General features: G+C 41.5%; 2 protein-coding genes across 3 annotated transcripts; both read left to right on the forward strand.

Moving 5' to 3' along the window:
* The first annotated feature begins 901 nt into the window (after positions 1 to 901).
* Positions 902 to 7,440, forward strand: LOC146378378 (lysosomal thioesterase PPT2-like). The gene is made up of 8 exons (XM_084944424.1): positions 902 to 1,191; positions 3,478 to 3,631; positions 4,132 to 4,227; positions 4,355 to 4,462; positions 4,543 to 4,626; positions 4,707 to 4,791; positions 5,575 to 5,629; positions 6,783 to 7,440. The coding sequence occupies exons 1-8, from the start codon at positions 1,027 to 1,029 to the stop codon at positions 6,924 to 6,926; spliced, it is 891 nt and encodes a 296-aa protein (XP_084800550.1). The 5' UTR covers positions 902 to 1,026; the 3' UTR covers positions 6,927 to 7,440.
* Positions 7,441 to 8,711: 1,271 nt separating this feature from the next.
* Positions 8,712 to 21,171, forward strand: LOC146378379 (uncharacterized). Of its 2 annotated transcripts, none has more exons than XM_084944423.1 (11): positions 8,712 to 8,880; positions 11,960 to 12,186; positions 12,260 to 13,266; positions 13,492 to 13,635; positions 15,561 to 15,641; positions 16,687 to 16,791; positions 17,044 to 17,193; positions 17,486 to 17,644; positions 18,514 to 18,666; positions 19,209 to 19,400; positions 20,213 to 21,171. In XM_084944423.1, the coding sequence occupies exons 2-11, from the start codon at positions 12,015 to 12,017 to the stop codon at positions 20,315 to 20,317; spliced, it is 2,268 nt and encodes a 755-aa protein (XP_084800549.1). In that variant the 5' UTR covers positions 8,712 to 8,880; positions 11,960 to 12,014; the 3' UTR covers positions 20,318 to 21,171. The 2 variants fall into 2 exon arrangements, with proteins under 2 accessions (XP_084800549.1, XP_084800548.1); XM_084944422.1 differs by having other exon boundaries at positions 8,715 to 8,880; positions 13,489 to 13,635; positions 20,213 to 21,170.
* Positions 21,172 to 21,721: the final 550 nt, after the last annotated feature.

Below are 21,721 nucleotides of genomic sequence, written 5' to 3' on the forward strand. Positions count from 1 at the left end.
TGCCTGATCTCATATGTCAGCCTGTCTTTCCACTTTCATAAGAGATCATAAAATAAGATATATATTCTCTGACAAAACACTACGAAAAAAGTAAACAGGGGAAAGTATAACATGTTATCAGAAGTAGAATCTGCGAAGAAAATGGCGTTGAATACACCGGGCATAGCCTCACATACAGTACTGTCCTGTGTCTTATTAAGATTTGAGAAATGTTTCCAGCTTCTTCAATCCATATTATGATTTTTAGAGATATTTCACAACCAGAACTCAATTTCCCAATTCTTTTATTGTAAACAAAAATCTTTAGGTTCTGGCGTTTAGTTGGACAACAATTTTAAAGCTTATTGTTTCTAATCACAATTAAACATGACAAAAACACGCGGCTTTTACACGTGGTACATGATGAGTCAATATTATAAGTTATATTAGCTGAGCCACTGATCCACCCCAACTTCCTGCTATTATAATAGTAGTCTAACACACACAATATCACCACCAACAACAGACTTAATGCTAAGACAGACAACGCATTTAAACAAACAAACGTTCACGTCACTTGTAACATGAAGTTATTTCAAACACATGAACAGAAGTAAGAGATGAGCAGCAACATGATGCTAACGTATGCCTTGTGTGTATTTGTGAGTTCATCTAACAGATGAAAATATAAATTAAAAAAACTTTCATTTATTAAAATGCAACATTTTTTTAATTGTCTCAAATTAATTATAAGTGACTGATTGAAGTAAAAGGTCGAAAAGACTTTTGCTTTATCATAAAGCCGGATCGCTCGATGGGGTTCAGACCGTTGAATGTTGAAGGGGTGTGATTCTGTAAAAGCGGATGTGGCCTGTGGAAAAAATACATGTGTATAAAGAGGAAGCAGCGCGCGCTCATGTATGGTTGGTTGTCAGTATGAAGAGAGCTGTAGTCCCTCATCGGCCGTACTAACGACACCACCTCAGGTCAAAGTCCTGAGTCCATCTACAGCCCCCCGCACTGCTTCTCACCTGTATCCGGGCGGAGATGAAGTGTCCACGGGTAGGCTCAGGGTCGCATGGCCCGATGCTGCTGCTGCTGCTGGTGGTGGTCGCAGGTGTTTGCGTGGACAGCTATAAACCAGTCATCATCGTGCATGGCATCTTTGATGGACCACAGCAGTTCCAAAACCTGTCAAGGTTCATAAAGAAGGTAGGACCGCGCACAGCGTGCGATATCTCTGCTGCAGAACAACAAGGCTCGAAAACCGCTCCAAATGCGTTAGAGCCGCTTTATTTACCACAGGAATTAAAAGCGGTGTATTATTTGTGCTTGTGGTGATGTCTTTACGTTGTAGTGTTTTGTGCAAACTTGTTAATGATATGTGCACAAAGACTCACGGGCCTGTTAATGTTCGATATTAGAGTCTTAATGCGGTCCTGTTGTGTCCACGGTTGCGTTTAGACTTTGGTTTTTCGGGGATGTGTTTCTGGTGGAAGTGTTTAGATATTAACGGACCGCAGGACTCGGGCTCAGTGATTAACGTCTCCAGGCCAAGTTAATGTTCAGAGTAGCTGTTCAAATTTAAAACCAGTTTTCCTGCGTTGTCTCTAAAGCGGTACTAAAAACTGCGTACAAGCATGTTTACATATTTATTATAAAATAGTGAAAATGTGTTTTCAAGTTCGAGGCTTGTCCTCATTTGCACAGTCAAAACAAGTTTGTATCATTTTCTCGGTTGACTTTCAGTAACTTTGAGGCAACAAGTCTGCATATTTTTCGAGTAAAACCAACTTTATCAAATATTACAGTTCACAACAGTGATTTTATTTTATTTTATTTTTTTACCACTTAAACGCATAAATAAACTGGTACTCACACAGAGCTTTTCTGTTCTATTTGAGCATTAAAAACATTTTCAGGTGCTTTTAACCGAACACTCACACTCTTATGGATGCTGGGATCCAGCCGCCAAGCTGTTGATTGATAGAGAACAGTGCTAAAAGGGGGTAAGTCTGATCATTAAGTACTAGTTATTAGAACTTAATGATCACGCTTAAAGATTTACTTCTTTGACTTACATTTCAAGTTAAAAGACTTTGAAATGATTACTTTTTAAACTGGATTTGCTCTGACTATCTTTTGCACGGGATGTTCTGACTGTATTCTGTCACCGCAGCAGGCAGATAATGTGCTTACGTAAATGATTCTATGCTTGTTATTATTCATCCAAAACCATATAAACTACAGTTGTGCACTCGACTGTTGTTTGATCCTTTCCAAAGACAAATGAAAAGCCCCCAAAGTGTCTCTTGTAAGTGAGCAATAGGAAGGAATATCTCATTAGTCATGATATTAGATCACGTGTTCAGTCTGTTCAAATAGCCTTAAAAGTACTAAATGATTTTATTGAGGCTTTACACAGTAAGAAACACTGTGCAGCCTTTTTCATGGACTTTTCCAAGGCTTTTGACACTGTAGATCATGAGCTATTGAAGCAAAAACTGTGAGTTGTTCAAAAATGATCTTTCCAACAGAACTAAGTGTGTGAATGCTGAACGCATCACCTCTTGCTTCCTTGATGTGGTTGAAGGTGTTTCCCAGGGATCAATTCTGGGGCCATTATTGTTCACCTTATATGTTAATAATATGTTAACCCGTTCATGTATAGTGGTCCCTACAGTGGACAGCTATTCAAAGGCTGTTTTCTTGTATTTGTGTCGGTGTTGATGGCATACTTGCACATAAACCTCTACATTGGACACTGATGTGTCACTCCACACCACCCACTGGTCCTTTAATGTTACTATAGATGTATGACGTGTTTCATTGTAATTATTCTTATTTAAGCCTGTCATGCATGAATTATGACAACCTCAATCAGAATTTTTTCTTAAGTGTTTTTATTCATGTTTAATTCCTAAAGATGAATAAAAATGCTTAAAAAAATCTGGATCGAGGTTTTCATAATTCATGCATGACAGGGTTAATAATCTTGATCAACATAAAAATTCATGCTCTCTAAAAATTTACGTGTCATGTGTTTTAGTGCTGTTGTTGTCCAGGTTGGCCGTGTAAGGACATTATAAATCTCAGTGGGTCTTTCCTGGTTAAACAACAATCTGTTTGTGTGTAAATTGAACTGGTTGGTATTTCCTCAACGGTACCTGAATCCACCAAATGTTCAACACTCAAATCAAGAGCTTCTATCCTACTGTAGGTTCAAGGCAGGATTTTGTATTTCAAGTAGGAATAAAATACTTAAAATGATATTGGACTTGATAACATATCAGATAAAAAAAAAAAACAGTGAAGTGAAAATCAGCAAATGGTTTCCAGTTAGCGATTTCTGTTCCTCTGTGTCTTTCATTTCCTCAGGATCAGTTTTGACTTAAGAGTTCTGCATTCGAGCACCTGGCTGAAGTTTTATGACAGCTGATGTTTCCCCTCATTGTGCCAAAAGTTTTACTTCCGCTTCAATTTCTTTGCACTTCTCAGGTGCATCCAGGCACTGAGGTCACAGTGATTGACTTGTACGACGACCTGTTGAGTCTGCAGCCGCTGTGGAAGCAGGTCCCAGACTTCAGGCAGTCCTTCAACTCCATCATGAAAAATGCTCCTGATGGTGTCCATCTTCTGTGCTTTTCACAAGGTGCTCCTGCCGTACACTTAAATATTTAATAGAAAAACAGATTTGATAGAAAAATAACAAAAACATAGTCTTATAGCGTTGATGCCCACCTGACAACTGAGAAATAAAGGTCCAATTCTGGAGACTTAGAAGGTCCACATTTAGAGTTTGGAGAGGTGGTAAAGTCATAATTTAGAGGATTTTCATCCAGGAGACAATAATTTATATCTGACTGGGACTTTTTGAATTTTTAATTTAGCTTTTACTTTGTCTGTGTGATTGATTTAATTTTTTAAAATTAATTATTGTTATCATGTTTTAACTTTTATTCATTGGTTAGGTTTAGGCAAGTTTAGGTAAAAATACGACACATCACACTCTTCCACTTCTAGCCGCTGGTTCATCTCTATCGTAGTACGCAGTAGTTGTATAGAGAAACTGCATAATAGTGAGGACTGATGAATTTAAGGTAGAAATTTCTGAAGCTGAGGCTCATTTTTAGTCTCTTTTTTTCCATGAAGGTGGTCTAATTTGTCGAGGACTTCTCTCCACGACTCCCAACCACAACGTGCACACCTTCATTTCACTGTCATCCCCACTGGCTGGACAGTACGGAGGTCAGAGAGCTTTTAAAAACTTGTCTGCATAAGCTTCAACATTTAAAGAATGTGAGCTTTTTAACGCACTTCTCATTATTCACCAGGATGTTTAAGATGAACTTGATCTTATCCTCTTACTCCACAGACACAGACTACCTGCAGAAGGTATTCCACAAAACCTTAAAGAAGAATGTGCATTTTATCTGCTACAACAAATTCGGTCAAAAAGTGTCTATTTGTGACTACTGGAACGGTGAGAAAACAAGAGTTCTTCAGATTTAACTGAAGACAGTCTGCACATTTACTGAAATATAAAACATATTTTGTCCACAGACCCTCACCAAAGACGCAGCTACCTGCAGAACAACATCTTTCTGCCTCTCCTTAATGGTGAAAGACCTCACAGTGACATGAAAGGTATTGGATCTGGTATAGTCATCATATGCACTGGTTAGCGCGAAAACAAACGTTCATGCCTTTGGCTTTTCCTTTCACAGCATGGAGGGAAAACTTCCTGCAAATCGAGAAGTTGGTGCTAATTGGAGGACCGGATGATGGTGTCATCACACCGTGGCAGTCAAGGTCTCACTGTCATCAGCTTTACAGCACACACTGTTTGTTCTCTTTCATTTACATTTTATAAATGAGAGGTGGCTCATTATGTCACACTGACGAGACTGTTTGAAATAAATTGACCCATCAATTTCCTTCTGTTGGCTTTCAATCAATCGAAAAAATCCTGACATGAATTTTGGAGGAACAAAATTTACTGTAGTGCATTCTGCTGCTTGTGGGCCACAAAGCAGCACTTTATGTGTTGGTCACCTTAAGATGCATATCGGTCCTTTTCAATATTGGATTCAAAGTACAATATTTGTATTCAGTTGCACTCAGGTCAGTCAGGTCCCACCTTCAGACTCACAAACAGTTCCTTCCCCTGAGCCATTCATCCCCCCACTCACCTCACCGCTCTGAGCCACGGTCTGAGTAACCCTCATCACTCAGGCCAGACCAAGTCTTTTCTTTGCACTTTGCAACTGTTTTGTTCTCAAATGTGTGCCTTTCTCTTATGTTTGTGCACATTTCTTCTGATTGCTATTTATTCCTGCTGTCTGCTAATAAAACTTTATTCCAGAACAGTTATGTGGAGCACGCACAATTTTGTTATATATGTACAATGACAATAAAGGGCTATTCTATTCTATTCTATCCTATACTAAAACTGCACTTAAGTAAAGATACTCGGTTTGGAGACAACAACGTTTTTACCAGCAGAGCCTTCGATGTGTTTGCAAAGTGATCAGTTTGTGGTAAAAGTTATGAAACATCTTTACCTGAAACAACTGTTTCCTTTTTTCTGTGCAGCCACTTCGGATTCTATGACAGCAGCGAAAACGTCGTAGAAATGCAGAAGCAGGAGGTTAGTGGCAAACTGAAGTGCTGCCTGTACAACACACTTCATTTTTATTGAGGTGTAGCTAAAAACAACAGTCCTGCTGTAGGTTTTCACTTAACGACTGACATAATATTAAGTCTGTTACAGAGGTGTTGATTCAGCTTTGTGAAAATTGGTGGTGTTTCTTAGTTGTGCTGCATTATACAGTCCATGTTTTATTTATGAATTGAGAATAGATGGATGGATGTGTGGCAAAGCTGAATCATTTGTCTGCTGTATCTTATTATCTCATAGCAGAGCTACTTTTAGTGACATTCACAGCATGGAAGTGTGGCAGGATATTATACACATTTTCTTTAACACACACACAAATGTTGAAGGGAGGAAATTAAGGATGAATAGATCATTTTATTAACAAAATAAAAATACTCAGGGTGGTTGATGGGGAGGGAGTGGTGGTGGAATTGAGGCTGAAAGGAAGGTGGCTCAGTCTGCTGAGGAGAGATGAAGGGAGAGACGGGTGGAGCTAGGTGCAGAGGTTTCAAAGCTGAGCCAGAGGAGGAAGAGGAGGAAGGCAGAGGCTGGAGTCAGGCAGGGAACAGAACATACAATTTGTGCAGATGCTGCAAAGGTAGGAATACTTCATTTTGGAGTTCTCCTCCCACCAACATGTTCCAGCAGCGTATCACACCTCTATCATGCATCACAGGTAAAAAATGCTTTTGAAAAAGGATGCGCCTGTGCGTCTTCAGTCGTAGCTCCTGCAGCAAGCCTCCTCTGTTGTCTGTCACCAGACGTGTTTTAGGAATCGAGACGTTCTTCAAAATGGGGTAATGAGATTGTTTTCTGGATAAACAGGTAGGAGGATCGAAGGGGCACAAATGTGAGAAATGAGAATGAGCACACAAAGAAAACCAGAAGTAGGCACAGGAAGTTTAAGAAAGAACTCAAAACAAAAGGATGTTACAGAGACGAACACAAAAAAGCTCCTCCTGCTGGACTGCTGTGTTAGACTGCTCTCTTGTAAAGAATAAAATGTTAGCTGAATGTATTTTATTGCAAATGTGTTAAACTAAACTTGTATTTTTTAATATCTCTACTATTTTCACTGCAGACCCTCCACTGTGTTCATTTAAAAACAAAACTTGAATCATGTCATTTTCTTCTGCCCTCTCAGTTTTACCTGAACGATGCGTTTGGGCTGAAGACGCTGGACCAACGTGGCGACTTGGTGACGTGTGTTCAGTCGGGGGTGAAGCACACAACCTGGCACTCCAACTTCACAGTGTTCAGGAACTGCATGGAGAAGTGGCTCACATAAAAACTCTCCAACAGTAAAACCGTGGACGTCCGTCCAGATGTGAATACTTTTTGTGCAATCAAAGAAAACAATGATTTAACTCCTGTCTGTGCAAATGTGCAGGATTTGTGCTTACTGCACTATTCATACTGCTCAACTGACTGCTGTAATTTTTTTTAAAAGGTTTTTATTTTATTAACATGATTTGCTTATATAAGTGTATAAGTTGCATTTATAATCAGCTTTCAGGTTATGATGAACTATCTCTTTATAAGCCATCTTATTTAATGTTTTAATGTTTTCCACTGATCAGTGTTTATAATAATTATCTATGAAACATCTTTTAAACTGTTGTTTTTGTCTGATTCACAGAAAGTGCATTTTGTACACAGCCAAAACTTTGTGATCCTTTTTTGTACCTTGAGAAGTCCTTCATGGAAATATCTTGAATATTGAGCGTAGCTGCTGCTCTCATTTCTCATTCTGTACATCCTCACTTCCACTCCGTGCACCTTCAGATGGCGGTGTAAGGGCAGGAGGTGAGCAAGATATACAAGGAGAGAGGAAGTAGTATACTCAGAAGTACAGAGTATAACTAAATGAGACTTCCTGTCCACTGTGTGCTTACTGTCAGTATCACACCCACGTGGTGAAGAATCGGCTGTATGCATAGTTGAGCTCCTGATTAATCACTCAGTGCCCTCTGGTGGAACTGTATTGTAATTTATAACAATGTATTTATATCAAAGCTATTTCCTAGTTTCCTCTTCATGAGGTGCATTTCATAATTGCATTAACATATTTCATGAAAACTTGCATCTCTGCAGTGCTTGGTCTGGTTCCCCCAGACTGTACAGTTCAACTAATGACCTGAATGACTTTATTATATGAACTTTTTTCTAAAGTGCATTCTCAGAAATTTCTCATATTTTCATGCTTTTCTGTGACTTTAACTGCAGATTTATGATGCTACCTACGATTGTCAAATTTAGCTTTGCTCATAAGAATAGAGACTTAATTACTTTTGAATGTAAACCAGCAAATAATGCTTCTGCCAAACTTTTCTCCAGCGTCTAGTTGAAGTCGTTATTGTAAGTCAACATATTTTCAGCATCTTTAAAGAGCAGCGCTGTGATGAAATTGAATCTAGTTAAACAGCAGTGAAAATCTAAACCGGCTCTTTGACCTGGCTTAGATTTTATATACAGTTTGTCCCACTGCTGACACTTCACTCATGATTAGATTAAAGCGTCATGGTGGAGTGTGATCAATCACTTAATCCAATTCATTTTCTCCAACAAGGGTTACTGATTCAGAATCTCACTTTAAATTGTGATTAGCTAATATATTTTTCATTTCATTTCATTTTTATAGGAAAAAATTCAATATATTTAATCTTCCATACGCAGTTTTTTCCCTCATAATTATTTCTTACATCCAGATTAGATTCTATGTGACAGAATAGCATAAAATGACTTAGTATTTGACTCTGCAGCTGAATTACTAAAAAGGTGGATCTGTAATAATTAATGATTTTAGATCCACTTATTGTGTAACACTACTACTACGACTTAAATATATAAATAAAAACACATGAAAAGTACAGTAATGCTAAAATTAAAAATGCTTCCATAACAGAAAGGCCGATTGCGTGTCTCATTACATTAGTGAAAGCAGGCGTGGTAGTGGGCCTATGAGTCAGCGCAGAGCCACACGAGAGCAGTAACGATCTTTACTGACTCGCTCCAGCTGTTGCTCTTTAACAGGTATGACCGGTGACGTCACTAAGGTGACACCCACCTCTCCTCCTCCTCTCCGGTGTGTTGCAACGCAGCTCCGGCTCAGTTCCCGGTGGAGATTTTTCTGGTTGGAAATCTTTTGTGTCTCCTGCTTCTTTCTTTCTGTCGCGACCATGAAGCTTTCCGCCGGCTCTTTCAAACCTTCCTCCCTCTGAGAGGCCCGCAGGACTTTCAGCGTAAGTTGACACCGATTCGAAAACTTTCCCGTGGATTTGTCCCGTGCTGGATCAACTACGCTGCTTTCCTGCGCTGACGCTGCTTTCACGTTGAATCTCTGGACCTCGGTAGCTTAAAATAGAGGGAGATAGACTGAGTTGAAATGTTTTCCACTGGATGGGGATGGGTTTCCTTTTTGGAAACATGTTGTGGGACGGGACAGGCTGGGGTTTAAAACAGCTGAGCGCCCTTTGAAGGGCGAAAGCCGCTCGGAGGCACTGAAAGCTGGAAAGACAGATTCATTCATCGACAGTCTGGCTGCAGTTCACTGTCAGCGTGGCTCAAGGTCGACGTGTCTCGCCCTGTGGGGAGCTACTGTAAACAGCCTGTAGCTGCAGACAGCACAGGGCTCAAAACATCCACGGAGGGAACAGAAAGCTGTAAATCAGAGCACCAGTCAGGCTGCTGATAATGTCAGAACGAGTCGTGCTAAGTGTGAAGGCAGCTGGAAAATGCAGACAATTCTCAGCCATCCATTTAAACTTTAAGTTAGGCACACCGTTGCCTATGATGAATGTTGTACCAGAAGAAATTCATTACCTTCTCAGTAAGCTAGTATGCCACTGTGATAGTGGAACTAGATCAATATACTGTAATCTGCAGGGAGGATCCCCAGGGGAAGAATGAGGATTGGAGTGAACTTGTAGATGAACAGGTGTTGGTAGGTATGGTGATAAGGAGAGGAGTGCAGAAGGACAGATGGTAGTAGTTTGTGCCAAAAGGCTGGACATGGCTAAAGTGAACATTTCATCAAGACAGAAGGCTTTATGTAACAGTGGGGGAGTATATCTTATCCAAAAGGAACAGTCAACAACAGTCAAAGAAAGAACAATGTAGCTGGGCAGGATTGGGTGTCTGCAGGCTGTAGGATGGCTTTGAAAATGAAGAAGAGAAAGCAAATGAAGGCAGAGGCAAGGATTAAATGGTGGAAGATGATTCAGTGTGGAGCTGGCACAGGCCCTGGGTGATAGGAAAGAGTTACCAAATGACTGAGGAAGCACAGCAGAAGTTTCTTTGGCCTGTCCTCTGGGCAGAGGGCTGAGGACAAGAAGACTTGGTGGTGGAATGAGGAAGTACAAGAAGGTATTCGAGGAAAAAATGGTATAGTCAGGGAGATGAAGTATGTAGACAGAAGTACTAAAAAGCTAAGTGTACAGCAAAGGAAAAGTAAGTTTTGTTTGAGGCTGAACACTAAGGAAGGAGATAAGGACTTGTAATGGTTGGCTAGGCAGAGAAGTCAAGCTAGAAAGGATGTGCAGCAGGTTAGAGTGATTCAGAATAGAGATGGAACTTTCATAACATTTTAAGAGAGTGTGCTAGGAAGATGGAAGAAGTACTTTGAGAAGCTGATGACTGAAAAAAATGAGAAAGAGTGGAGGGTTACTAGGATGGATGGAGGAAAGCTAGAGAATGAGGAAGTGCAGAGGATTAAAAGAAAGTTAGGGGAGCTATGAAGAGTGTAAAGGTGGTTTGCCCCGATGACAAACCTGTGGAGCTATGGTGATGTCAGAGACAGCAGTTAAGTTTCTAATCAGATTGCTCAACAGAATCTTGGATCTACTCATCCATTTCAACAATAAGGTTGATGTGCAGAGTTGTAGTAACAGAATGATGAAGATGATGAGCCACACATTAGAGATATGGGAAAGAATTGTTGAAGCTAGGTTAAGAAGAGAGGTGAGGAACAGTGAGCATCAGTGCGGCTTCATTCTGAGAAAGAGCTCCACACACCTGATGTTTACTTTGAGAGTGTTGATGGAGACGCATAGAGAAGAGAGGGTCAAAGGTTGACAGGTGAGATAAGGCAGAAGTCTCTGTATCATGTTGTCAGACAACACCGTGACCTGTAGTTGGAGTAGGTGGAGGTATGCTGTGGACAGAAGAGGAGTGAAGGTCAATAGAACCAAAACCGAATACATGTGTGTGAAGGAGCGGGATTTAGGTGGTGCGGTGAACATGCAAGGAGCAGAGACAATGAAAGTAGCTGTTTAAATACCTGTTGTTGAGAATGCAGGCAGGGTGGAGTGGGTGGAGACGGGCGTCAGGGTGATTTGTGACAGAAGGATAGCAGGCAGAGAGAAAGGGAAGGTTTTACGATATGGTAGGGAGACCTGCTGTGAGACGGTGGCGCTGAGCTGGTGGCGGAGTTGAAGGTGTTAAAAATGTCATTGGGAGCGACGGCTCAGGTTGAGCATTTTTGAAACAAAGTTAGAGAGACGAGGCTGAGGTGGCTTAGACATGTGCACAGGAGGGATGGTGGATATGATGGAGAAAGGATGTTGAAGATAGAGCTGCCAGGCATTTATGGATGTAGTGATGGAGGACAAGCAGAGCGTGTGACAGAGGAGGAAGCCAAAGAAGAAGACTGTAATCTGCAGAGCCCTCAAAGTACACTAACATAATATATTTTCTGTTGACACAAAGAAACCAGCTTGAGCGTCTCCTCGTTATGTAAATCCAAACATCATAAAAATGCACAACCCTGTTTCCAGAAATGTTGAGATGTGTGAAAATGATATATATCAAATAAAGAATTGGAGAATAGAGAAAAAACTTCTCTACACAAGGAACAAGGGTGGAAAAAAACTAATGTGTGTTATGTTTGGATCCTCAAGCTGCAATTACATTAAAACACACATGGTTCTGTAGTGGAAATCACTTTGTGGGCTTACAACAGACCAGTGCTGGAACCATAAATGGAAGTTAAAACTCCACCAAGCAAAACAAAAGAAAACAAAAAGAGGCCAGAACCCCAGCAGCCCTCTCTGGGCCTCGTTTGTGATGGAGTGGGTGGAAGTAAAAGCTTCCTGTGGTCTGATCAATCAAAATCCAAAATTGTGTTTGAAAATCATGGAATTTTTGCCCTCCAGGCCAAAAAGGAAATGGATCCAGCTTATGTGTATAGTTCAAAAGCAAACTTTGTTCTACCTAATATTGATCCTACAGTGTTCACAACACCAGGTCTTCGGTAGTAAATGATGAGAATTTCCATCAGTGTCTGTATGAAACATTTGAGCTAAATTCTGCTTTAATTTACAGTTTCCTCATCTATTGGACAACAAGGGGAAGAAGTCCATCCATCCATCTGTCCAAGATGTCCTCCAGAAGTAAAAATGACCAGTGCCAAATATGTGGCGGAGCTCTCCAGGGAAACCAACGGCGGTGGCTGTTTGGGGGCCAGAATAAGAAAACTGGTCAGCCTCAGACCCCAACAGGGTCCTTGAGAGGAGGTAGCCGGTCCCAGTCATCACAGAGCAGCTCCTGGGGTGAGTATAGAGCTTAAAAAATGCTTAACATATTGTAATAATGTAAAAGTAAACATTTTGTTTCTCTTCACAGGCAGCACGTTATCTCTTGGTTCCTCCGTTTCTCTCTCCAAGTCCCTGATGTCCGTGAGCTCCCCCTCCAAGAGCGTGGATCTGCTCACGGTGTTGACCCACATACTGGGGCAGTCTGTACCACGGGGCGGCGGGCAGGGGGAGTTTGTATGTGGCAAATGCGTGTGCCTGCTAGAACGCGTGTTCAAGTTTGACACGGTCATAGCCAGGGTGAGGGTGCTTTCGTCTGAGCGCCTTCAGAAGCTGACGCATGAGAGGGATAAAATCAGACAGTGGGTGCGCCAAAACTACTGCCACAGGCATCTGCAGGACTTTCCGAGCAGGAGCAGCACCAGCGAGGAGGAAGGAGAGGTGGAGAAGGAAGGCTACAGGGAGATGCTCAAGGAGAATATGGCGCTCTCAGAGTATGAGTGCTGGTCAGAGAAGTGGGACACGTGTCCGTATTTTATCAGAACGGGGAAAAGATGCAGAAAAGGGAAGGGGTGCGAAGGTTGTGATTCCTTACGGGTGTCCGACTCTGATTACGAGTCAGTTTGTGGGGTTCCTCGTCACATGCCTTTCCAGCCCTTCTCCCCGTTGTCCCAGGATAGATCCCAGAGCGTGCCCCTCCACTGGCAGAGGGTGCCATCCGTCAACTCCAGCCCAGCCTCCCTGGCAGGGTCCAGTCTCTCGTTACGAGCTCCTTCCCACACGGAGTCCATTCAGTCTCTTGATTCTCTGGACGGGAATGACCCCTTTGATTCAGCAAGTGATCAGTCAGTCAACTTCATGCTGAGAGAGCTGAGAAGTATTGGAGGGAAGCCGGTCAGTTCGCCATCAGGAAGTAAAATCCCCGTTCTGGGCAAAAGGGATGGGAGGTACCCGGGAAAAATCGAGGAGACTGCATCACCCACAGTGACCAGGGTGCTGAACTTTAGGGATGTGGAGAACGGAGGGGATGAAATGGATGAAGAGAATGGGGATGTCCTAACATTGCTGAGGGACGAGTTCATGCCTCTTCACCGAGAGGTGAGTGTGCTGTAGAAGATCATGCAGGCCTGGATGAACTTTGAGCAGTTGCCATGTGTGCTAGTAGCTGTAAATATTGACCGTGTGCTGCAATAGTTTATCCAGGAACAGCTGCAGCTTGTCCAAACGTCCAACATGATTAGAATTACACGTTACTTTTCTTTGTGTATTGCATAATACCCCACACCATGTTTATTGTGAGGCTTTTTTATTTTATTTTAGAAGACTGCTGCTAGAGTTCATCATGGTATCCGACACCTAAAAGGCCAACTTGACCAAGCTGCATCCCGCATCAGGACCCTGGAGGCTGAGCTGAAACACGGGAGAAGCAAACAGGTGGAAGTCAACGGATCACAAGACTGGGCCCCTGTAAGCTTTCAGTTTGTTCTTTAGATGTTGAATAATAAAATGAATCTAGTTTTCAGTTTGAAAAAAGCTTTAAAGTCCCTAAAATTTGCGTTCTCTCAAAAGGTCGGCAGGGCCTGTAAGAAAACTGTCCTACTTCTCACTCAATTTGTGACCTCAGTGGTCTTTGATCTGACACGCTAATTTGATAGTCCTTTATAACGCAGCATCATGTTCATTTTATAAATTATGGTAGGACCGTAACATGGTCCTACTTTAATTCAAATGGATGATGAAGTGGGTCGTCGGTGTCTTCGAAATTCATAATGTCTGAGTTGAAAAAACAAACAAAAAGATGGTAACAGTCAAAATTTAAAAGGTGCAGCTTCAGATTGGGATGTCACAGTGGGTAATGTCACAGTGGCATCACACAGAGTTTTCTGATTGCCATCACTTCTCTTGTGGATATGAAAGCAAAAGCAAAGCAAAGGCCAGATTTACTAACTACTGGTATCTAGACTAGCTTGAAGGGTAAACTGAACGGAGATGCTGCTGATATTGTGATTTAAGAGATATTTATTTATTACCACAGAGTTATTTTTATCCGCTGTCACGCGAGGTAAATGTCTCCAGCCTTTTATTTCTAAGAAGAAAAACAGGTTTATTACAGCAGTGTGACACAGCAGCTCCTCTGTCACATGTCCAAACAGCTCCGTGAGCCACCCTGCGAGTGTTGACAGAGTACAAATATAGCATTATGAAAGGAATGGAGGTTTGGTGGTTGGTTTTGTATCTGTGCAGGGTGTGTCTACATTTCCTCATTTTCAGGTGCACATAAAGACACGCACAACACAAACACACTCACAGCCTCTCACTGGAATCTTCCCCGACCAGTGGAGTTTGCCCCGGGCTCGGTAGTCTTATGATAGAGGATATCATTAACCGGCCTCATGACCTGTCACAGCGAGGCTGCTGTGTTCACATGGTGAACATTATTAATAATTAATGTGAAATCTCTGAAAACAGCAGCAGGTTTAAACGTGCAGTAACTGATATTTAAGTTACTAATTTAGCCCCGAGCAGTTACAGTTTATTTTGTTTTTGTTCTCTTTCCAGGAAACTGATGTTTTTAAATTCAGTACTCGCTCTCTTTTAGCTTTCTTTGATCTCCAGCAGCTCTTGAGGGAAGAATTTGCCTCATGAACAGATGAATGCTTTTTTATGTTCCATTAAAAAGCTGAAAACTGCCTCCTGCTGCATCTGGCTTGTAACTGTAAGAAATGAGCTGAACTGAAACATAAATGAATACAGTCACAACAGCCACCTATTTTCTCATGGCCTCTTCATCACATTATATTGAAACTTTTCAGTTTTAAAGCAGTGTTGGGTGATTACAGATCAACAAACGAAGAGCTTTTTTCCTCTTTGGAAAATTTGGTATTTAATTTCTAAGTTTTGGGGATTTGCAAAAAAACAAAACAAAGCTGCCAAGTATTAAATTAAATGGATCCTTACAGAAATGAAATAATAAAAAGGACTAAAGTGCTTGTTCTGAGCATATTTAAATATGTTTATTAAATGTTTTATGAGTTATCACACAGCAGGTTGGAATAGTTGTAATCACTGTCACTGTTTAAACAATGCTGAGAATTTTCAGGGATTACTCTGTAGAAAATAAATCTTGTAATTATTATTATTTTCCTATTAAGTAAATACTTCAAATATTTAATGCGTTTAAGTTCTCAAATAAGAAAATTGGCTTCTCTTTTTTAAAATTATTTTTTAAAAGTAGGTAAACTCTGAGCCAATACCATTTCAAACGCACAACAAAATAATAATCAATAATGGAAATGGTCGTCTTTAAACTCTCAGATGAGGTACTGAAGTCTGAGCTGTTCCATGGCTCCTCTGTGGCTTTTCAATGAAGCTGTTTGTTCTCTTTCCTCCAGCTGGTCCAGGAGAAGGAGGCTGGCAGCTCCCTGCTGCAGAGCCTCGGCCTCTCCCTGCACAGCCGCGAGCGTCTGATCCAGGTGGGTGAGGTGGAAAGCATTACTGCAGCTCGAGCTGCTGCTGCTGCTGCTGCTGAGGCTCCGACTCGAAAGCTCTCTGGAATGTTGTTTTTCTGTGAAGCTGCTGTACGTTTAAAGTGGCAGTGCCAAATCTGTGTGTTCACGAGTGATCGGAGAAAGCTTTCATCACGACTGCCGGTGTTTGTAGCTACTTGTCATGTTGATGATTAACAGCAGGAAAATTTGTGGACTCACAAAAACACAAAACAAAACAGGGCTCACCTAGCAGAAAGATTTTCTTACCTGAAGGTTACTGGAGGATCATGGAGACTATTAAAGAAAATATTGACATTTATGGTTAAGGATAATGTAATAGGATGGAGCTTTTCAGTTGCTAAAAAGATTAAACGATTATCATTGTCCACATAAAATACAATATGATGATATAATTAGTTGGTTTTACATGTGCTTGTGGACAAAGGCTGCCCGTCTCTAGCTTTACGCTGGCTCTTTCCCTCTATTCCAGTCTTTATGCTGGGCTAACAAGCTACTGGCTCCAGCTTACTTTCTCTTTGCCAACCTTATCTGAATCTGAAACTCTTCCATTTAAAATATGCACATACTTTATATTTTTGCATCTAACACTCAAAGAAAGTCTGCTTACCTAAGCCGTTTAATGCAGAAACCACTGAGTAAGACAGTAAATATATGCTACAAAAGGAGAACCATGTCCTGTAATGTTTAAAGCAGCAGAACCAACATAATACTGACATTTTCAGCATTATACTTCATTTTCTGTTGATCCACACCTCTGCCTTCTTTACACTTGAACACTGAGAGTTGTGGTTTTAAACAGATTTGAGCATGTCCGTGTACCTGCTTCTCACTTGCATCCATATCAAGTCATTGCCTCTGGGTATTGTAACTCTCTGTAGTATTTTGCTTTAAAAGCTCGCTGTAATCCTCGTTTAGAAAGGATTTCAATCATTTAACATCCAGAAAATGCAGGTAAAATGTCTTCCCTGATCACGAATGTGTTCACAGACAGATATTTCCTGTCTTCCAGGAGTGCACGAGTCTGATCAGCAGGCTGTGTGTGGAGGAGGGAGCAGGGACTGAGCTGGCCAACAAGCTGACTGAGAACTTGAGAGAGATTATCTCTTACAACAAGGTTAGAGCTGCGCTGTCTGTCATTCTCATGCTGATTGTTGACATTATGGCAAAGCTTATGATGACACATGTTACCCGCTCACTGAAGCACGCCGGTTGTCAGCACAAGCAGACACATTTTTGCTGATAGTCAGCAAACTGAGCTCTCGTGTCCCTGAAAGGGTGGAAGTACTGTGATGGACACTTTTTATTGAGTTCAAAATTATGTTTATTTTCTGTTGATAAGCTGATTGTTTCATTTTCTGATCTTCAGGCTGCGCTGGAGGCTCTGAGGTCTGAAATAACTGAAAAAGAGAAGAGCATGGAGAACGAGATCGAGGCTCTGAAGAAGGCTGGACGAGACCGAGAGAGAGACTTGGACACCCTCAACACTGTGCTGCAGTGCAACCAGGACATCATCAGTGTAAGACCACACACTGCCACACGGGTGGTCTCCTGTTTGGCTGTGCCTCTATTTCTTTTTGATACGAGGTTAGAGATGCAGGACAACTCGAGGAATATTAAACAATCCTGTCAGCTCCTCTCATGCTGTTTATTTTGCAGGCATGCTCATTCATACATTGCACACATACTGATCTGTTTATTTGGTTACTTTATTTAATTCAAATACTCGCAATTAAACGCAAAACACAACCGCACGCTCAGCACTTTAGTCGTGCTGCATGTACTTGAAGCTCTCTCTGTTTTTGACTCAGGACCTGCGGGTGGCTCTGGGAGAGAAGGAGCAACTGCTGAAGGAGGTGGAGAAAGAGAGGGAATTGTGGAGGCAGAGAGACGGGGCCCTCACTGCTGTCCTGCAGGAGAAGGAGGCTCTCATCCGCACCTTCAAAGAGCAACTGGAGAAAGGGATGGAGGTAATACACCTGCAGCCAAACAAACCTCTCTGAAGCTTCTCCTTTTACTGTCCTGTGGCCGTAAAACACGAGATATATAAATATTTTTGCACAGCACTCACAGAAGCAGGGCAGAAAAACCCCTAAAGTAGCCGCGCCCTCCTTAACTGTTGAGGCTCGCTGTAGTCTGCTGATGCTTCAGTGCTTTGAGAGCAAATCTCACATCTCTTTATTGGAGGAATGTTGGAGCTGTATGCAGAGAGACAAGAACAGCCTGGCACTAGACAGGAAGTCATTGTGCACAGACAGAATGAACCTGCAGTAGCATCAGCAAATCTAGAAAGTGAGCTAGATCGGTTTCTCTGGGTTAGAATTAGATTATGAATTGAATTTATTGAATTTAATCACTATAATGAAAAAGCGTCACCTGTATTTAGTATGCACATGAACACAAACACACCCGCCAGTCATTAGTGTGCTAACAGTATAATTATGAGCCTGTCTGTGTGCTTATTTAGTCCCCGGGAAACGCTGGGCAATGCCTCCATGCACTGGTGGGCAGTTATCTGAGTTAACTTTGACTAATAACCAAAGCTGCTTCTATAAGGAGCATCAGTCAGATGTGATTAAAACTAGTTAGAAAGGTTCCCCTGCAAGTTTTACTTCTATCAGCATTTTTATGTTTCTGTATTCTCCCCCAGATTTAAAGTCAGGATCTTTTTAGTGCCATGTCTCTCGTATTATTAGGATATGACATGACTCCCGGTTGGAGTGTTTTTTCTCTCTCTGTGTGACTGGATGAACTCTGCATTCCTCCCTCTGTACGGCTAAGCTGAGGTTTGTCAGTAAATACTGACTTCAGTAAGTAGAAACGTGTCATTTTCTTCCAGGCTCTCTCAGATTCTGTGACTGGCCAGCAGTCAGGAGGGGGCGGGGCTGAACTGGCAGCTATGTTGAAGGATCAAGAGGAAAGCAGCGCCACCTTGTGCCAGGAGGTCACCAAGCTTACGACGACCCTGCAGGAATACCAAGACATGGTGCAGGTGGGAGATTAGCCCGGCCAGAAGAGTTAATTATTTCAAGTTAATTAGAAAACTGAAAAAGCAAAAAGCAGCTGAGTTTGTGATGAATTTCCACTTTTACCTAATAATTCTACATTCAAACACACATTCATAGTTTATAATAGATTATAAGACAAACTTTTGAAAATGCAGGGAAAATATTAAATTGTAAACTTTTTAATGTACCAAAATAATGTGAAAAATAATTAAGTTCCAGCTTCTCTGATCGAGCGGTTAAACTTCTTTTGAATGTACCTTTCCTACAGGTTAGAGCAAGTGATTTACAGAAATGACAGGAAATTTAAAAAATGGAATAACTGAATAATCTAACCAGTAAAAATGCTGCTCTTCCAAAACAATGTGGTGCTTCGTTTTTTAGAAATTGCTTCTAATCAGTGCTGGCTGGAAAACCACACTGAAATTTAAAATGAAATCATCGCCATAAGCTGCCTCCGGTTTGTGACCCTAAAGTTCCACATCACAGCCACAACAAATCTGAGCCGTTCATTCTGCTTTTTCACCAGAGTCAGCAGGAGAGTCACAGTCGGACGGTGTCCTCCCTGACGGCTCAGCTCAGAGACGCTCGGCAGGAGCTGAGGGAGAAGGAGAAGGAGAAGAAGGAGGCGGACCGAGCGCTGCAGAACGACAGGGAGGACAGAGAGCGGGGCGAGAGGAGACTCAGGGACAGCCTGGAGAAGAGGGACAAACTCATCGAGGTAAAGAAGCAATTCGTGCCATTCTGCAGCATTTTAGGCAGCTACTCTGAACGCCTCAAATAATAACAAAAGCTTTAAAATATTTTGCATCTGTGTCAAAATAAATATTAAAAAGTTTTTTATCCCCAGGAAGATGCACTTGTGCTGCACATGCCAGTGTCTCAGAACATTTGAGCTTCATTAACAGCTCAGTACCAACACTGTCAGCGTTTTTGCTCAGCCAATGAGAGCGCTGAACCACTTTATGCACCTGGCAGCTTGATTGGAGGCCATGTTTGTTGAATCTGTTCAGGATTCTTTGAGTGCCCCATCTGCTCTCTTTGATAATAATACTGATACTTGATGTTTCTTTAATATTTATTGTTGGGCAAATAATAAGAAGTGAGTGAGTGCCAGTGTTTGTGTATATCCTTGCTGTCATATATGTGAAGACAGAGCACCTGATACAGGGCCTAAGATTTGTAGTGGAAAGCACTGAGCTTACATCTGCTACTGATAGACTCCTCACACGACTGCAGTAAAGAATCTGTTCTTTGTTGCGTTCTTTAAGCTTCATTTTGACCAAAATATTACAGAAAGTATGGAAACACTGCACTAATTTAGGAATTTCTCGAACTTATGAACCTTTGTTTGTGTTTCCAAACCGTGAGAAGAATTGTTAAGCTCAGACAGGTGGTTTTTGTTTTTTGCTTACCACTTGAATTCAAATATTACTTCTTGGTTAAGTTGTCTTCAGTGTTGTTGTTCGCAGTAGGAGGAGTACAGAACTAACAATGAACTCACTGTACTTATGAGTGCTTTTCTTTTTAAAGCAAATCCTTTTGGATGCTGAGGAGCGGGACCATCTGTTCAGAGAGCTGCAGCAGAACCTGCAGAACAAACGTGAGCCTTTGACGGCCGTCAAACACACACTGTGATGGAGGAGGAGGAGGAGGAGCCAGGCTGACACACTGCACCGACGCCATGCAAACTCACTGCACAAAGACGGAGGAGCACTTTGCACTTTCCGCACCTCCTTTCTGCCTCCTGAGCATATTTATCTCTGTGTACATTAAGTCTATTTATATTTATCCTCGCAGATTAATGAGACTTGAAGGAAAGAAGCTACTTTTCTCTGTGGAGTGAGTGAGACGGTGTGATTGTTTTCTGGAAGGGGAAATGTTTGGTGTGTCCTCTTGTGGCTGGATGTTTAATACTTGATTCAGATACGAGCAGATTACTGTATAAATGTGATTTTGAATGTAACGGGTTTAGGCAGTGAGATCATTTCATGCAGCGGGAACATTTCTGAATGGTGTGATTGTCCTTTAGGACAGGAACGGGCACAATATCGCTTTAAAAGGTGTTCGTTTTTTTCGGGGGAGGGGACTAATTATAATCTTTAAAACTCTTTATGGTGGCGTCTTGTATTCATCTTTTTTTTTCCCTTAGTACAGAACTGCCTAGTTGTTGTTTACAGTGCTGATGTCACGCTTTAAGTGGAAACGTGCAACCAAAGAAATGTTTTTAACTGTTTTAATTTTCCATTTTTCTTTGTCTTGCTTTCTATTTTTCTGGAATTATTTTCAACCTTCTTTAATGTTTACATGTCTCGTATTGTTGGTCGGGAACTGAGACATTTTTTTTCCCCCATTTTTTGCCTTTTAACTCAAGAGGATTAAAAACTCTGATCCAAATAAGTTCAGTCTGCAGTTCTTGTTATTTTAAACTGCATTTCAACTTGTTCTTTCTTAAAGGGACATTTCACTCCAGAATTAAAGTTCAATCTGTTTACCTTTGGACTGCTCTGCAGTAGTGATCCTTCTCTTTTTAATATAATGTAAGTAAACAGTTCACACTCCATGGTAATCAAAGCAGCAAACCACATGTTTGAAAAACCCAGCAGCAATGTCTCTCTTAAAGTTCACGAGGCAGTTACTTGGAAGAAAAATTCCCAAGCCTAACGTGAGCAGTTCCACCAACCCTGAGAAGTGTGCGTCTAACATTACAGCTCAACCAAGAGGAACGGCTTTAATGTTTAGATGCTGTCAGACTGTCGTGAGCACGAGTCTCTCATTGTGGGAAAGTGCACACTTTGATTTACAGTAATGCAACAGGAGTGATTCAGTGCTGTCAGTCACAAAGTCGGCACAAGCTAAAGCAGACTGCTTTATTTTCCACTTTACTCTGATGTAGATGAGACTTCACAACGCATTCTATCAACTAAAACCATAAACTCATCAGGAAGGCATTTAGGGTCAAAGATCACAGGAGCCAGGGGGGGGGGGGGCTTCAGGGACTCGACCCCTGCTGGTCAGTATAGAGAACGCAGGTTTAAAGCA

This window comes from Perissodus microlepis, chromosome 11, assembly GCF_051167445.1.
Source record: "Perissodus microlepis isolate ML-2025 ecotype Zambia chromosome 11, ASM5116744v1, whole genome shotgun sequence".
Taxonomy (NCBI): Eukaryota; Metazoa; Chordata; class Actinopteri; order Cichliformes; family Cichlidae; genus Perissodus; species Perissodus microlepis.

Excerpts from the sequence above, each read along its gene's own strand:
- LOC146378378 (XM_084944424.1), top strand. The coding sequence starts at position 1,027 with ATGAAGTGTCCACGGGTAGGCTCAGGGTCGCATGGCCCGATGCTGCTG. Across the intron at positions 4,228-4,354 it reads ACTGGCTGGACAGTACGGAG|ACACAGACTACCTGCAGAAG; the intron begins GTCAGAGAGCTT and ends CTTACTCCACAG. Across the intron at positions 5,630-6,782 it reads TAGAAATGCAGAAGCAGGAG|TTTTACCTGAACGATGCGTT; the intron begins GTTAGTGGCAAA and ends CTGCCCTCTCAG.
- LOC146378379 (XM_084944422.1), top strand. The coding sequence starts at position 12,015 with ATGTCCTCCAGAAGTAAAAATGACCAGTGCCAAATATGTGGCGGAGCT. Across the intron at positions 17,194-17,485 it reads GCAACCAGGACATCATCAGT|GACCTGCGGGTGGCTCTGGG; the intron begins GTAAGACCACAC and ends TTTTTGACTCAG. Across the intron at positions 19,401-20,212 it reads AGAGGGACAAACTCATCGAG|CAAATCCTTTTGGATGCTGA; the intron begins GTAAAGAAGCAA and ends TTCTTTTTAAAG.